This window comes from Thermobia domestica, chromosome 5, assembly GCF_964235325.1.
Source record: "Thermobia domestica chromosome 5, izTheDome1.hap1.1, whole genome shotgun sequence".
Taxonomy (NCBI): domain Eukaryota; kingdom Metazoa; phylum Arthropoda; class Insecta; order Zygentoma; family Lepismatidae; genus Thermobia; species Thermobia domestica.
The window spans coordinates 221,550,161-221,567,833 of NC_137458.1; the positions used below are offsets into that span (position 1 = coordinate 221,550,161).

A 17,673-nucleotide genomic window follows, 5' to 3' on the forward strand; every position below is an offset into this window, starting at 1 on the left:
GTTGGGAAGTAAAAATTTACGTAGTCTTTCTCTCTCTCCCCCTCCTCTCTCTCTCTGTGTGTGTGTGTGTGTGCATACGTGTAGCGTGCAGGGAACATGCATCGAGTTTGTAGAAAACAAATATCACACTCAAATGCTTAAAACGTAACACGAAATCTAAAAAAAACCTTCGTGAATTTATCAATTATTTTAAAAATAGAAAATTCTCCTATTTCTTCACATATAGGCCTGTCTATATAATGAAATAACTACATAAAAGTTCCTTATGAAGACAATCTTTGGAACAGAAAGTAAGGAATGCTTTGATTTTATTGTGTTTAACACTGGTAAATGAAAATACCAATACTGGAATTTTGTATAACAATATCTTAGTGCGGATATTTGTATTGCAAAACTGCTATTGTTATGTACAAAAACTGTATTAGAAATAACGATTCAATAGAACAAGTACGTATATATATATATATATATATATATATATATATATATATATATATATATATATATATATATATATATATATATGAAAAAAGAAATATACATTTTTTATTTTTAAATTATTGTTGCGTTTAGAATGCAGTCCTAATACTGTAGATTTTTACGTTTTATTTTATATGTACTGGAAGAGCAACTACACTAATCAGCTTCCTGATTAGTAATATTTCACTTTGTATTCTCAACAAAAATATGAATAAATAAATAAATGTTTATTTTCAGAAAATTTTCTGTATTTGTTTTCATGAGTTACTTAAACTGCAATTTCGGGTAGTAAAATATTTACAGTAGGCACTTTATATTATCTCTACTTATTTATAAATGTTGCACTATATAAACCCAGAAAATTAGTAAAACTAGGAGAAAACTTCGCCTTAGACGTATTAAACTGACGTAATATAATTTTGTGAGATCAAAGGCGGATCCAGAGGGAAGAATGCATTGAAGATTTTGAAACATTTTTGAAGAAATGAAGTATCATTAAATTTTCACTCCATGGAATTTTTTGACAATATGAATTACTAATATAACACAATGGGGCAGTTAAATAAAGTGGAAAAGTTTCCACCTAACATCACTATACATAATATCAAAAATAGCTCTTCATCTGAAAATAAAAATTCCACGTCTTTCTACATAGTAATGGAAATTTTCAAAACTATGGAAATTCTTATCACTTTTTTCTATAGGTCAATAAAACTTATCGATTTACTAAAATGTTTCGCTTTTTGCTTCAAACTAATGAAAATTTCCGGACTCATATAAAAGCTCTTTAATTTTTCCATAGAAGACAGAAAATATTTCGATTCATGAAAAAGTGTTTCACTTGGTCCTAAATAGTACTGAAAATTGTCTGAGCCATGAAATTTTCAGATTCTCAAAACTTTCTTAAACTTATTAACATTTCTATGAATTCAATTAATTGTTTGATTACGGAGGAATTGTTACTTGATTACTGATATCTTTTAGAACGGAAAATTTTCCACCTCACATCATTACCTGTTACAAACTCGGATCTCACTCTATCACAAATACATTATACTTTGTCAATTTGTGTTAGCGTTTGAGTAGTAAACATATTAAAACTTAAAGAGCACTATTGTGCTTCGTATCTCAGTTAACCTAATTTACTGATAATTAATTAATAGATAATTAATAATATTATTATAATTATATAATAATTATAATTATTACTAGTAATTATTCGGTAATTTTTGAAATGTTTCTCTGCGGATTGCTGATTTCATTATAGCAAATTAATTTTGTAATGTATAGAGTAGAATAATTAGTATCATAATTTCTATACAGCCAAATATATAATATGAGAAGTTCCAAACTACAATATGATTGTCAGTAGTTTGATATATACAAAACATCAGTAATATTAATTTTGTTATAGAAAAGTAAATTTCACTGTATTACTAGGCTATTATTAGCGAAGTGGCTCAGTTTAATTTATGTGAGAAGAGGTCGTAGTTAGAGTTTGATATGAGGTTAAACAAAGTAATGATTTTGGGCTTTCACGAGATTTAGTATGGTCTATTCAGAGGAACTTTAAATGTGTATTATTTGGGTAGTCAGCATGTTAAGTATTGCTATGTGGCGTAGTAAACTGTTAGGTTTTAGGTTATGGAAACTCTTAAGAGGTATTATATTCAACGTTATTACATTGTACAACATTGCTGGGTGTATTTATACGTATTTTACTATTTCTTCATCACTGTGTTTTCACACTAAATGTTAAGAAAAAATAATATCTACAAATGTTAAAAAGTTCATATGTGAAATATTACAACTATAGGCATTGCAGTAATATATTTTATTTAATTTACCTGCACTTGGAAGACATATTGGTCTTATGTGCGTATTGAAAGTAATTGACCGTTTCAGTTCAATCAAAGCTATGTCATTCTTGTACGACACTTCTTGAAATTGATCGTGTATGATGAACCTTTTCGAAGGAATAACAACCCCTTGATTTAGAGTTCCGTTCATATTGTGAGCACCCATTTGCACTTGAAGGTCTTGAGTTTCTACTCTGTAAATTTAATGAAATAAATTAAGAAGTAACGCTAAGAAAAAAACATAAATTTACTATTACATTTAATCGTCAATCTGTGTGAAGCAAGATGAAATAGAATAAATTAAATTTTAGTAAAACAATATTCACGCTTGTGACTATGCATGGAATAAAAGTGCTACATCGTTTCTTGGGAAAGTAAAGGACTGATTTTTGTTTATTTAAAAAAAAAACTTCGTTCCGTATTTTAACACATCCACTGAATAGTTTACAAAATATTAAACTTCTGCATCAGCACAGCATTTGCAGCGACTCAGCTAATCACTGAACGCTACCTGGAATGCTCTTCAGCTCTCTAGTCGCAACCTTCTGAATGTCCTGTGTTGATCCCTAGGGCCGTCCTTGTATGACCCATTTCATTCGTGACAGAGGAAGAAGTGTGCAAGAACCACATCTAGGATGTGGGGTGGGTGAGGTAGGTATGTTATGCTATGTTTGATCAGGAAGTCCATGACAGCAAAGGCAGTGTGGCTCGGTGACAATGTTGTAATGAAGTTCAGATGATCCAGAGATTCTGGATGGATGCGGGCGAGTAGTTTTGTGAGTCAAGTATTTTCTTTTAATACTCCTTCAAGTAATTTACCGTTGAATGCAGCATTCGCAATCTTCCGACCAGGCCCTAAACTGTCTGCGAACTATACCTTTGCAGCCAGAAAAGATTGTTAACATCAATTTCATTTTTTGCCTTGCTCATTCGGACTGTCTTCGGGCGACACAAGCTGGGGGTATGCGTTCAGAATTTGGTGTTTTACCCAGTCTCACTCACAGGTTTAACGTGTTTGACGCAAAACGTCAACGCGTAAAGCTGCTCTAACAAACAATTCATTGTAGAGATGACAATCACCTTGAAAGGGGTTCAAGTAAAACTCAATCTACACTCAGTGAAGTCTTGAAGACGACTGGCGATTGTTGCGCTTGTACCACCCAACCATCACACTAACATCACCTTCCTTCACCAGATTCTGACGAGAGAAATCAGTCCTACAACTTCCCGAACAACCTTGTAGGATACAAAAAAATATTAACATGTGTTTAGAGTATTATGAATGTAACTTTGTATAAGTACTTTAATTATATTATTTTATTATAAATAGAACAGTAAAAATTGTGGTTTATCATATTTCACAACACATAATTACATTCTTCGATGCTATATCTATAAATAATTAACAAGGAAGCTCTCATAAGGAGAATTTGAAAGACAACCATGATGTGTGAGATACTTCAAAAAAATATTGGTGACGCTCCTTATCTAAAGAATAACGTTTAAATTTGATACACTAGTACAGTAAATGGTGAAGTACAAATTGAAATTAAACAATATCAACCCAATAACGACTTCAATGCAAGATTAGTAAGAGTTACATGAAAGAATTGGTGTTTTTTCTTCGTAACGAATGTTTTCACAAAACAGATTTATTTTGAGTGCGTTTATTGGTACCACCTTGAGAAATACTGCTCAGTTATCCATTTAGAATATAGATCTGATAAGTTATATCACCAAAAGTTTGTTGTGATGCAATCGTTGAATTTGGTGCCGTTAAATTCGTTAAATTGAGACTATGAACCGCTGCAGAAACCTATTGAAGTACATACATTTTTCCGCTGCATATAATGACCATACATGAACTGTTTATAGAATTTCAAAGTTGTCCTACTTATCACCTGAAGAAACCGTCAAAAGTAGAATGATAGTATCAAGCGGTCCTTGCTACTCAAATCACTAAAAGTGCCAAAATTGTGGGAACCTTGCTGCGTATATTACGCAGTAATTCCATTGAACCGGTTGTATATATATATATATATATATATATATATATATATATATATATATCTTTCAACCTATCCAGCTATTCTCTCTCTCTCTCTCTCTCTCTCTCTCTCTCTCTATATATATATATATATATATATATATATATATATATATATATATATATATATATATATACAGATGGTAATCAGAAAAATGGAAACACCTTAACGAAATTGCAACTTACCAGATTAATATGGTGTTGGGCCACATTTCGCTTTCATAACAGCCTTGATGCGACGTGGGATGGAGGCATAGAGGTCCTGAATTGTAGCAAGTGGAATTTTACACCATTCCTCGTGCAGGGCATCGGCCAGTTCTGTGAGAGAGGATGGAGGTGGAAATCGTCGCCGGAGTCGTGTTTCCAAGACGGACCACAGATGTTCAATTATGTTGAGATCTGGGAATTGGGCGGGCCAGTGGAGGCGTTGAACTTCATCCCGATGTTCCTCAAACCACGCTGCAACAACACCAGCTGTGTGAATGGGTGCATTATCATCTTGGAAGATGGCGCCATTGTCCGGGAACAACATCCGGACCATAGGATGCAAGTGGTCTCCTAAAATTGCGACATAATCGTTGGCAGTGATTCGTCCGCTAAGTGTGACCACAGGACCAATGAAAACCATGATATGGCGGTCAACAGCATCACCGAGCCGCCGCCATGTTTCACAGTTGGGCGGAGACACTGCAGATCACAAGCTTCTTTGGGCGTTCTCCACACATAAACACGGCCCGTGGTTGGGAATAGGGTGAAGGATGACTCATCCGACCATATCACACGTTTCCAGTTCTCAACAGTCCAAGTTGCATGGTCGCGGCACCATTTGCTGCGTGCGAAAGCGTTATGGTCCCTGATGATCGGTTTGGCCCGTGCAACACGATTTCATAAGTTCATGTCATGTAATTCGCGGCGGACTGTGATTGTCGGAACAGGGTGGGGGAGGTGCTGATTGAGTTCCTCCGTCACTTACTCCACAGGGGCACGATGGTTCTGCGTGACAATACGCTTTAATACTCCGCGTGACCTGTCACTCATGATTTTCTTCCGTCCACTGTTCCGCTTCCCGATGTGGTTTTCCCGTGTGTTGTGTAGGCTGTCATCACCTTTGACACTGTCCCACGCAACACACCTAACACGTAAGCCACTGCCGTCACACTCACTCCATTTAACCGCGTACCAACAATTTGCCCTCTTTGAAATTCTGAGAGGTTTCCCACTTTACACTACCTCCGTCTGCTGCAGCCACTGGACACTGCTGTTCCACTGTGCCTGACGTAGTATGGAGACCGACCTAACACATCACCACCAGCGGTCCGGCGCTGTGAGCGCCACGACACACCACGACGACACCATTCAGAGTTCAACCAGATTTTTATATAGGCCATTTATCGTCAACAAATGTCTAGCGTTGTTTCGGGTTTTTTAATACAATAAGGAAAAACCGGTCAAAATTTCACTTATATGCTTAATGTTTCACTTCAAGAAGATTAGCCACATAATTTAAAAGGCAATTGCATATTATAGCGAAGGGTCAGAGCATACTTTATAAGCAAGCTCAAAGTTTAAACTTTCAATAAAGGGCCAATGTTATTGTATTGTTGAAAAACTAGTACAACTTCAAGATCAAAAGGGCCAATGTCAAAAGATATCTCAGAGATAAGCTTAGATATATTCATGAAAATTCCAATATCCGATAGGGCATAAACATATCTTTCATTCGTGGAAGGATGGATTTACTATTTGCAAGTATGTTTGAAATACCTTCAAACAAAAAAAAACTGTAAGAAACCTTCAAATGCATTTTTATCAAAATGTTTTTTTTTTTTTTTTACTTTGGGCCTTTTAGACCGAAACCACAGATACATATAACAGCACTGATAACACGAGAGTTCAGCGGGATATGCACATAACCAAGTATCACGAACGCCTGTTACTAACGAACGTAATTAAGCTGTTAATGTACGCGCATTTAGCGTGGTTGACCCGGGTTCGATTCCCGGCGAGGGCTCATGTGGTTCGGATTCCACGTTAAGCAGTAGTCTACCTTTCATATAGCCTCGCTACTGAAAGGGACGTTAAATTCAAATTATAATCAAACAACCGCGTGTTATTTCTTCTCTTTACCTATCGATCATGATCGATTATGTTTAATCAAAAGGATTCCAAATTATGTGACATTCTTCGAGATCTCTTACATTGGTTGGTAATTGTGTTAACCAAAGAAGCAGTTGTTATTTAGTAGTATCTTAAGTAAACTGCCTTATACCATTTCACATAGCTTGTAGCGAAGTATTTCAGAACCATAGTCCAGATTGTGTACTCGAATAACTAAGGCGTTTTGCGACACGCGTCCATCAGACTCTGAAGTTGTGGTCTCATCATACAGTCCAACACACTTGTGTGTTTTTTTCCCTTGTTTACGGTTAACACAACTATGAGCCAGGTTCCAATCTCCTTGAAACCTTCAAACACGTATGAACAGATTATTCGTATAACCTGCCGCATTTCAAGATTGTTGTGCGTGTATTTGCTACTACTAATTCCTGCTTTCTTATGTACATCGTTAGTAAGTTTCTTGTTTCGACGCCATGAAAATATGAAACAACAACAAGTACTCACTTCATCGTTGACTAATATGTATCTGTAAATTGAAATATACAGTACATACAAACTTTTCATTTATACATAGTGGTTAAACATTGTATCGTATTAAACATTTATTAATTCCTGCTTTCTTATGTACATCGGTAGTAAGTTTCTTGTTTCGATGCCGTGAAAATATGAAACAACAAGTATTCACTTCATCGTTGACTAATATGTATCTGTAAATTGAAATATACAGTACATACAAACTTTTCATTTATACATAGTGGTTAAAAATTGTATCGTATTAAACATTTAGTATAATTTTAAATGCTTAATTGAGACTAGTTCTGATTTTGATTTCATAATAAATACAATTGTGTGCCAAATTTAAATTTCACATGCGTATCAAGATACTTCAGAGGCCTTCACAGCGTTTAAAAGTAACTGCTATTAAGTAAGACTGATGCAGCAACAAACCCTTCCCTTAGTCTTACATTCACAACAAGTGATATATATATATATATATATATATATATATATATATATATATATATATATATATATATATATATATATATATATATATAGTATATATATACCGAAGTTCACCAATGATATGCGCAACGACTGGAGAACTTCTCGTTAGGAACAAAATAAAGGAACCACCTTGTATGCATATGAGCTGATTGACGTGAGTCCAAGTAGACACCTAAGAACCAATCTCGTTTTTCAGTATTGTAAGATGTCGTTTCCCATGTTTCTTAGAAGAATGGAATTAAGCTACACACCTCATGAATGTCCAGCGCTTTTCTTTCTCGCAAATAAGTTACAAATTATCTCATGTCATAATTGTAACGAGTACTGCAACATTTTCTATACCGAAATCGTCCGTTATCTGAACAAATAATATTCTTAATTAACTTTCTCCATTATCTGTATTATGTCATCATAACCTCACTGCACTCTATTTGATGTTCTGTCTCATGCTGATAATTATAAAGAGAAAGACGTTAACTAAAGTTAAGTGTATCTCTATCAATAGTACAGTTCTTCCGGGGCTTCAATTTATCTAAAGGCATCTATCTGTTCTATGTAATATAAGCATCTCCTGAAATTATATATCATTTTCTTCTGTACTGGATTGCTTCTGAGATATTATTCTAGAGAGATCGTCATCATTCATTTGGAATGACAATTTCATTTAGCCTTTGGATGCAATAGAGAACACTAGGTCAATCTACTTATTGCCAACATCTCTCTCTCCCTACGTCATTACCTGCCACTATTGTTACATGAAGCGAACTGAGATCGCTTAGTCAGTAATGAAAATTTCCTAAGATTTAGGTATCTTCTGTTACTAATAACATCAACATAATATACATTGGGACTGCTTCAAATGGCTCTTTCCCCAACCACTGCTTCTTTTCACCCCCACAACCCTCGGTTAGTCCTCGCAAGCGTGAAAACTGTCACTGCTCTCAGTGTTGCCGTACCTCCGATCCACTTGTGTAGTTAAAGCCCGGCAAAATAAGGAGAAAGCTTTCCTTCCTATTTTCAGTTAACAACAACAAAAATTTAAAAAAAATCAACTAGGAAAAAGAAAAGAAGGAAAATGAATCGAGGCAACATTGGTTTTTAGCCAGAAGGGATCATAAATCTCTACAACGTGTCGCGAAGACTAATAGGGGAAGGTCGAGGAATGAACAGGGTTATGACCCAAATTGTAATATGATTAGTTCCTCACTATTTTAGATATATAATGCCATTTTGTTGCAAGAAAATGTAATATTATATTTAGCATAAAATAAACAAATTAAATAGAAACTCATTTTATTCATTCGCTCATCACCTACGTGGTTTATGTACACACACACACACACACACACACAATCATATATATATACACTGCTGCCAATTTCTGCATTCTGCCAATTTACTAAAAGTTTACTAAACATTTGTCTGATCCGGCTTTTCATGAATTCGCAGGAAGATATTGAGATTGAACCTTGAAAGGTATGATAAGAGAAACCATATAATAATTCCTTAAGGACGCCTCTTTGAAAATAGGATGCTTTTTAATCACCTATCGAAAGTGTTTCTCACCCTCGATTTCTTATTTTACTCTATCATTACTTGCTTGTGTAATATACTGTCTCTGTTGATACCGTGTTAGAAATCTGTAATTCTATAATGAAGTTAAACTTATTTTTTGATTCATTCATTGATCTTTTAGTTTAACGTCCCGTTCGGTGGTGAGGCTATATGAGACGTTCACATAGTGATTAACGTGGATTCCGAAACACATGAGCTCAGACTATTACTTAAACTCTAGTTTTTCAGAAAATAACTTTAGAGCAGTCCCGTTTCATTGGTAATCTATTATTTTAACAGGGAAAGTTTAGCAAGATTTTGATATAGTTCTGTATAACCGTAATATTAATATTAATATTAATATTAATATTCACATCATGCGGAAGAGTCTGGCTGTGCTGAAAAGTAAGTGAATGCAGGATAGTGCTCTTCCAAAATCTGGAGGCTTTTAACATTGAAACCCAAGTCCGTATGGTGAGCCCATGAGGTTTTCCTGGTACAACATATAGATCATAGTGGTATCCATTCCTTTCATCTAGTTGATTTTGTTATTATTATTATTATTATTATTATTATTATTATTATTATTATTATTATTATTATTATTGATTGATTGATTGTTAATATGTCAGGGATACTTTGCTTTCCTGATTGATAGTGAAAGTTTCAAATAATAATAACATATATTATTATTATTTTATTAATATTATTAACTTTCGTCATTTAAACATAAGTTACATGGTTAAAATTTGTAGATGCTCCTATAACAGACTACTTAACATTTTGTTTTTTAGCCATTAATTTATTTAGTTTTAGGCAGAGCATTCTAAAATAAAATACAATAATAATATGTTCTATCTAGATTTTACGATTAATATCCAGGTTCAACTCAATTTCGATAAGAACGTTTCAATATGGAGAACTGTTTTTATAATATATGACGAATTTCCCATTGTTTATCTTATAACTTCTATCATAAGTTTTTTAACTCATATTTGACATAATCATATATATTTTGATAAATTTAAATATATTATTTTATTATATATATAACCGAATAATACTAGTGTATTTCATTCTAACGACGAAATGAATGATCAGTTTTATTGCAAATTTGTTGTGCCGAATCCATACTATAAAATTTATAAAGAAATAAAGCGAGTTGAAATAATAAGACTGAATGAAGTTATTAGAGTTATGAACAAAATTTTGAACCAAATTATATCCACATTCAATATATATATATGGCAACACAATTCTCTTTTTAAATGTAAAAACGTAAAGCTTGAAACACATCGGATTTTCAAGAAAAGAAAAATATACAAAAACGAAACCATAAGATACTAATTTACTCCTAATATCTCTATGCTAAATGTTAATTTAATATGATATATAAAGAAGAAAAGATACAATTACCCCTTGAGACAATGTGCTCCAGTAACTACATATTTGTCGCTTACAAGTGTGGATCCGCAAGTTGGATTTCCTTTAACAATGAGTAGGCTAAGCCATGGATACTGATCAGCCATGGCTTCTGTGCCTCCTACAATTTTCATATCTTCTTTTGAAAGCCCACATTCTGAAATGAACATTTCAATATTTATTTGTATATCAATATTTACTTTAATAAAATCTTCGCATTACCAATATTTGGGGTACTTTTGCTGCATTTTCTTCTTCATAACAATAAGTAAGTGCAATGTGTTTTGCAGCTAGGAGTAAGAACACACTCCTTTATTGAAATTATTTTATTTTTGAAAGATGATTCCACAACTAAAACCTGTGATTTAATTAATTTTTCCCAACTCTTATTTGCCTTGACAATGTGTTGACATAGTACAAAGACCTATTATGTGAGTAAGCAGAAATTTTCAAACGTATTTTTTCCTTTTACTGCTTGATTCATGCAAGACATTGATCATTTAATATTTTCATTTTCGTTTAAATAACTTTTTGACTTATTTGAACCAATCTGTTTAAATATCTTGTCTTCTTCCTGATTTGTATGTTGCATCATAATGTAGTTACCCATTTTGCTTTGCATTTATGTGATTTAGTAATTTCTCTATAACTCTCTGCGGGATAATTTTTATTCGCACTGATTTCCTATGGGAGGTTAAAATTGATTTTAAAATAAGTCTTTAACATATTCCCTTATGCAATAATCTTCGCAACAGAAGTTATATTGGCCCAGGCGTGATAGCAGAATATTATTATCAATTGCACAAAATTAATACTGGTTAGTAAAACATTTCATTCACCAGCGGAAAAAATAACTTAATAAAGTTCGAGACAACATTACATTCCAAATCGACTTCCTAAACTTCGAAAACACAACAAAATCATTTAATTAAAGCAAGATATGTTTTAACAATTCAGAAGAATCGCTATGTTACAATATAAGATAAAATAATATTATCATCCAGTATTTATAAATCAGAAGAAATATTCTTTTTGTTTTGTTTTCAGAACAATCACAAAATCTATAGTTTTTATACAAGTGTTCTAAACCCATTTATGTCCAGAACTTCTTTTTTGTCACAAATATAAAAGAAAACTATATTCGTTTCATTTCACACTAATGAATACGAAATTTATTACTTTTTCGTCTTTCATTATTTGAGAGGCGAGAAATTGCATGGGTCGTTAACGATCCGCAGGGAACTAGCTTCATAAATTATTTAAATTTACAAATAAATTAGTACATGTAAATATCAGGTTATTCCGTTAGTATATATAAGCTTAGTACTAGTCATAAGCATTTTATATTCTACACTTAAATATAGATATTACGAAGTGAAATTTGTATTATCTACTAAGCAAAGAACAATATACTTGCAACAAAGAACAACATAGTAATATAAATGCTATAAAACACAATAATAATATTAATGCTTTTATTTTAACCCATTACTCTTCCTACTTCTTTTACTATTAGTGATAACTATCGGAGCACCCATCATGCAATAAAACTTCACACCTCTTGCATGTTTTCAGTCTTCTTGCTACAAATTTTGGAATAACAACGTTTTTGACCTGTAATGATCAGATGTCCCATGTGGTGAAGTCGAGTTTGGTTTCCAGGTAGATCAAGATCCTCGATGAAACTGCAGATTTAGGCGCTGTTCCATATCTTTGCAGAAGATTCTTAGTGAACGCCTGCCCAAGACCCAAAGCATTTAGATTTTGTCCGTGAGTTCGGCTGAGTATCCACGTCTTATTCATTTTATAGTAGTCTCACTCTAAAGACAACCAGTTACTCACAAAGGGAAGCTGACAACGTGTGCGATTTATTTTCATACTATCCTGTTTGGTTTCTCTCACCCGAAAAAACTGACTGATGGATAATAAACTGAACCCAAACTCTTGCAAAATCTTTGTCAATGATCTTGTTTCTTTGACACAACTCCCCACCACACACACACTGTTAGACAAATGGATGGAAGAGAAACAGAGAGAGAGAAAGGAAGGCACGACAAATTGCAACGTTGAGATTTTTCCTCTTCCAAAGGGTCCACAAACTTTATGAAGGCTACTTTGTTCTAAATTCAAAATCTACCACTGGCTAGCGTCTGGGTGGTTTTCTACGTAGTATAACATCGAATAGCCAGAACAGAATAGGCAGGTACCGTTTCTTCCTTCTAATTGTTATACAAAGGTTTGATATGTTCTGGTCCATCAAGACTATACCAACCCCATGCTGCGGTTATATTTGTGAAAGGTATGGGTTGTTTCACTATGATTCTTTCTTTATCTTAGAGCTCCATCGTGGCTAAGCGGTTAGCGTACGCGCCTTTGGCGTGGGAGACCCGGGTTCGATTCCCGGCGGGAGCTCATGTGGTTCGGATTCCACGTTAATCAGTAGGTCCACGTCTCATATAGCCTCGCTGCTGAAAGGGACGCTAAACTAAAATCAACTCAACTCTTTCTTTATCTTGCAAAGAGTATCTACTCACTTAGTGTAAAGGTCAAACGTCAAAGTGATTTAACATAATACTTATTGAACCACTACTTTTCCAAGTAACCACAATACACCTGGTAGACTTGTCAACCGTGGATTAATATTCACATCTTCAGTCAATAAATTTAAAGTCAATAAGTCAATCAGTCACTCAGTCAATAAATTTAGAAGCGGAAGAATTTTCGCCTTTCGATAATTAGCATCAATTTCTTCATTATTACAGGCGTGAATATAACGAAAGATATATCCAAACCGATTTTGTCATTGATTTGTAAACCAATACATATCGAACGTCCTCATTTGTTGCTATAGTCTTCTACGCTTCAGTGGCATACAGTCGTTTAAGAAGTATTTCTAAAAAGCAATACATGTCTTCCACACTTACATCAAAATCAGCGTTTTTGGCAGCATATGTAACCATATTTAACAACTCCTTGGACCACATTTATACTCAAAAACATTTGTAAGACATCAATAGATTCAATCTTTTCCGAATCGAAGATTCCAAAATTTTAGAAGATTCCATATGAAGATTTTAAATTATGTATAAAATATATAAAATTCTCCCTGAAATTAGACCAAATTTATAAGTAGGTCGGCAATTTTGATAGAATCCAAACTCTAAAACCCTCCCTCCTTGCGTACGCCCCTACCTGAACTTGACTTTTATTATAATTTATGGACTGAGCACTAAAATATATAATATATGGAATCAAATATTCTCAATCCAGAATCAATGTAAATCATGCCCAGCGGGTCGATAGCGACCCGCACCAAAAATAAGGTTTAATATAATGCTTATAAGGTTATAATGATTGCCGTTATGTCAGCATTAACTTGTCATGTTTTGTGATTATAAACAAATCACTGAATGTAACGTGTCATCAATGATGAGAATAAAAATTATCTTGATACTATCTTGATACATTTACATGCACTGTAAAATTAAATTTTAGAGACTCAAATTTCCTATGAATTGGCAAGCCACACAACTGAAAAAAAGGAAAATACCACTTATTGTTTGGTCTACTTTTAGGAACACTCAGGTTACAAACCCTGAAATGTGAAATATCCCCTTCTCCGACTATTTCGCTTTTTCGCACAAGACGCTCACTTTTTCATCTAGCAACACTGCTAGCACCTCTACTGGAAAGAGCTGAAAGATCGTAGCGCTCACATTTAATATGTCCAGGATATCCACACTTGAAGTAAGCAGAGAGAGGAATACAACAGTTTTTTTGTGCACATGCAGTCAGTCATAGTCTATTTTTACAAGACGTGTTCAGATGTACGGCAAAACCTCAATTATTGACGGCAACATAAATATTTTCTTTCTGCAAGCAAGAATAGAGTTTGTGTAAGAAAACCGAGAATTAGTTTGCTGAGAACGGTCATTCGCATCGTGTTCACAAATTTTCTATCGTCCGTTTATCACATGAAGTTCGTTTTTCCTTTTTGATTATTACCAGAATATAACGTAGGCCTAAATAACCTAAATGGTTCTTTCTATACAGAAAACAAGCACACAATAGTAATATTTTCTTACAATTATCAGTATTATATGATTGTTTTTAAGTGTATGATGCATGAAAAATGAACAGAATGAATTTTGAGTTTTAATTTGTCGCTTTCATTCTGAGTAGAGAGAATGCTGCGGCGCAACTAAAGAACCTGTAGAGACCCCAACGGTGGGAGGCCTACAAGAGACCCATTTCAATTTCGAAGTTAACTTTATAATGTTAGGATGTTAAAAATTAGGTGATGTTAAAACTATATCTCATCTTTTACTCGTGAAGATGGCAAAACCTGAGCGATTATTTAGTAAATTACAAGCCAACAAAACTTGTACTCAGCAGCAGAAACATTATGACCACTCACTACTTTTTGAATGAAATCATTGGGCTGAGATAACACCTACGAGGCATAACGAAACCGCCCGCGAAACGGTGAAAAGAACCTCACTCGATTTGTGTGGAGCTTGTGATTGAATGGGAAAGGATGACGATATATTCATTTTGGGAACTTCATTTTGGAAACAGCGCGAATTTTCGAGTTTTCGTTTGTGCTTAGTGTATCTCAAAAGTCGGAATAAGACAGTGAAACCAGCACCGAACCAAACAACGAAAAATGGGCGACCACACTTCATTTAAACTGTCGGATGTCGTAGAATCTTGAGGTTTGTACAGCAGAATAGTCGAAAAATATAGCACAATATAATAATAATAATAATAATAATAATAATAATAATAATAATAATAATAATAATAATAATAATAATAATAATAATAATAATAATAATAATAATGCCATTTTTTACTTATGAGCTTGTAGTTACTCACTAGATAGAACATGGAAAGTCAAAACTCTGTTCTTTGTAAATTTTACGTGCCTCATGAAAGTGGAAAGAGGGGGTCCATTTAACTTTTTTGCTGGGAGGCCCATTTGTCATTACGCTACTGAGAGAATGAGAGGTAAATTGATAACACTAATATATATATATATATCCCCTGGCGCAACAGTCCTTTGTGATCTGATTCTGCAGCGGGCTTGTGTGTGGTCAGTGCAACTATACCCAACGTCGCCGGCTGTCTACATTGCAGCCCGCTATCTTTTAGTTTTCCAACTTTTCTCTCAATGTTTGGTCAACACCACCATGTTCGAGTGCCACACCGGGAATGAAATCCTCCACGACGCACACCGTATCACTCTCGCTAATCATTTCGTAATGCTTAGGTTAGGGTGTTACTGAATTACTTTAGGAATGTGTCATTTGTCATAGGGTAAAGTGCAAAAATATTGTGAGATAACTATAAACCTCATTATCAGACACGCATTGTACCCTCTAATATATCTAAAAGTTTTCGAGATATCATATGTCAAAAATTGTTGAAACGCTTTAAGAGGTTAATTTAGTTACTTGAAGAAAACGTTGGATTTATACCTACATGATTAAAATTATCTGATTTTTTATTCTTCTTTCTCATAAAGAAATACAAAAATTTAATTTCAACAATTTTGGTAAATTTATCATAATTTCAAGCGCGAACAGCCGGTTTTTTCCTTAGGGTTTCCACTTGGGATTTATATTCTACGTGTCACTTATCAGGGAAGTCATATAATGGCATGGGTAAAATACCTTGAATATAATATGCAACAGAGGCAATGACAATTTTTTGCCATTTCATATCTCTAGGTCAATTTGACATTTATTGGACGGCATCGGTTTTATAGTACGCATAAATTTTTCGCAACAAGGTGCATATAGTGGTCATAAGAAATGAGAAAAGCTAACATTGACCTTTATAGTTTGACTGATGTTTCTTTGGTCATGGTGGGGCCGCGGTGGCTCAGTGGTAGAGCGTTCACCTCTGGTGCTTGGGGTCTTGGGTTCGATCCCCGCCCCCGCCAAGTGAACTTTGTGGTGGACAAACACCGTGTGCGTGGGTTTTCTCGGGGGTCTCCCGTTTCCTCCCACTTTCTTCATTCCACCATTTCATTCATTACTCATCATCACCGTCTCCTTTAGCCTAACCGGCATAACCGTGGGACGTAAAACTCACAGATTTCTTTTCATTTTCATTTTCTTTGGTCATGGTCTTCCCCTTAAATTTTGTAAAGGACAATATCATTTTAATTACCTTGAGCTAATTCCCTAAATCGCTAAACTTACCCAAAGTCCTACCCTAAAAGAAGGATTTCTATGTTTCATGTATAAGAAATCAGGAAAAGCAAATTTATTAAAACTTTCTTTACGAATATAAATCAACTAAACAGATATTCGTTCACAATTCCTGGTCCGAGACTTCTGGTTGTCTCGTCTCGTTTCGTCTCTTGTCTCGTCTTGCAAAGATGTGCCCGTCTCGTCAAATGTCTCGTCTCGTGTCAATACCACAAATGAAGAGTCCCACGAAAAGAGCTGTTATACCAAGAGGTTAAAATTACCATTTGTAACCGAGTTTGTTTTAGTTAACAGAGCCGATAACACAACACGACTACTTAGCTTCGACTGAACCAGTAATTACTACAATATGAACATTTGTCAACACCGTCAGTACAGTCGACAGGCAAGTCTTCCCCACTTATTCTGATGTCCTTTTCTCAGAACCCCTAACACCACTTCAACAAATAAGGAGGCCTGTGTAACTTTCCGATTTCAAACATGGCTTAGGTTCGAATAACCCCATAAAACAATAAAAAATGTAAATTTTATTGTCAAATCAGCGTCTTTTCAAAACTCTATTCCGAGAAAGGCTGACACGTTTCTGTCTTGGTTCGGAACGAGAAAAATCATAAGATAATGGTTAGTTACTGATAAAATTGACACTTCTACTTGTACTTCTATAACAGGAGTTTTATACGTAGACATCTCCACCAGCCCCCGGAATAACATCTTTTGAAACACTAATTGCATTGAATGCTTTATATTGTACTTGAATCTGGAGCATTATCACATAATAATTAAACTTGAATCGAGTAAAAATCAAATTAAAGCCGCTTGTGAGAATCACTTAAAAAATATTTTAGTTATTTCCTGTTCTTTGGAGGATTTGAAATATTGAATCACTTGGATGATTTGAAATAATAAAAGATGGTATACATTTCGAAGACAAATAATTTATTCCGAGTTATGAAATTTTTAAGCAAAT

General features: G+C 34.3%; 1 protein-coding gene across 1 annotated transcript in view; it reads right to left on the minus strand.

The window, feature by feature from the left end:
- Positions 1-17,673, minus strand: part of LOC145684774 (trypsin-like) — a 90,627-nt gene that overhangs the window by 38,532 nt on the left and 34,422 nt on the right. The window contains exons 3-4 of the mRNA XM_081757145.1: positions 10,483-10,645; positions 2,328-2,533 (exon numbers count right to left, since the gene is read on the minus strand). Coding sequence (XP_081613271.1) covers positions 2,328-2,533; positions 10,483-10,645 — 369 coding nt within the window. The remainder of the gene's footprint in view (positions 1-2,327; positions 2,534-10,482; positions 10,646-17,673) is intronic.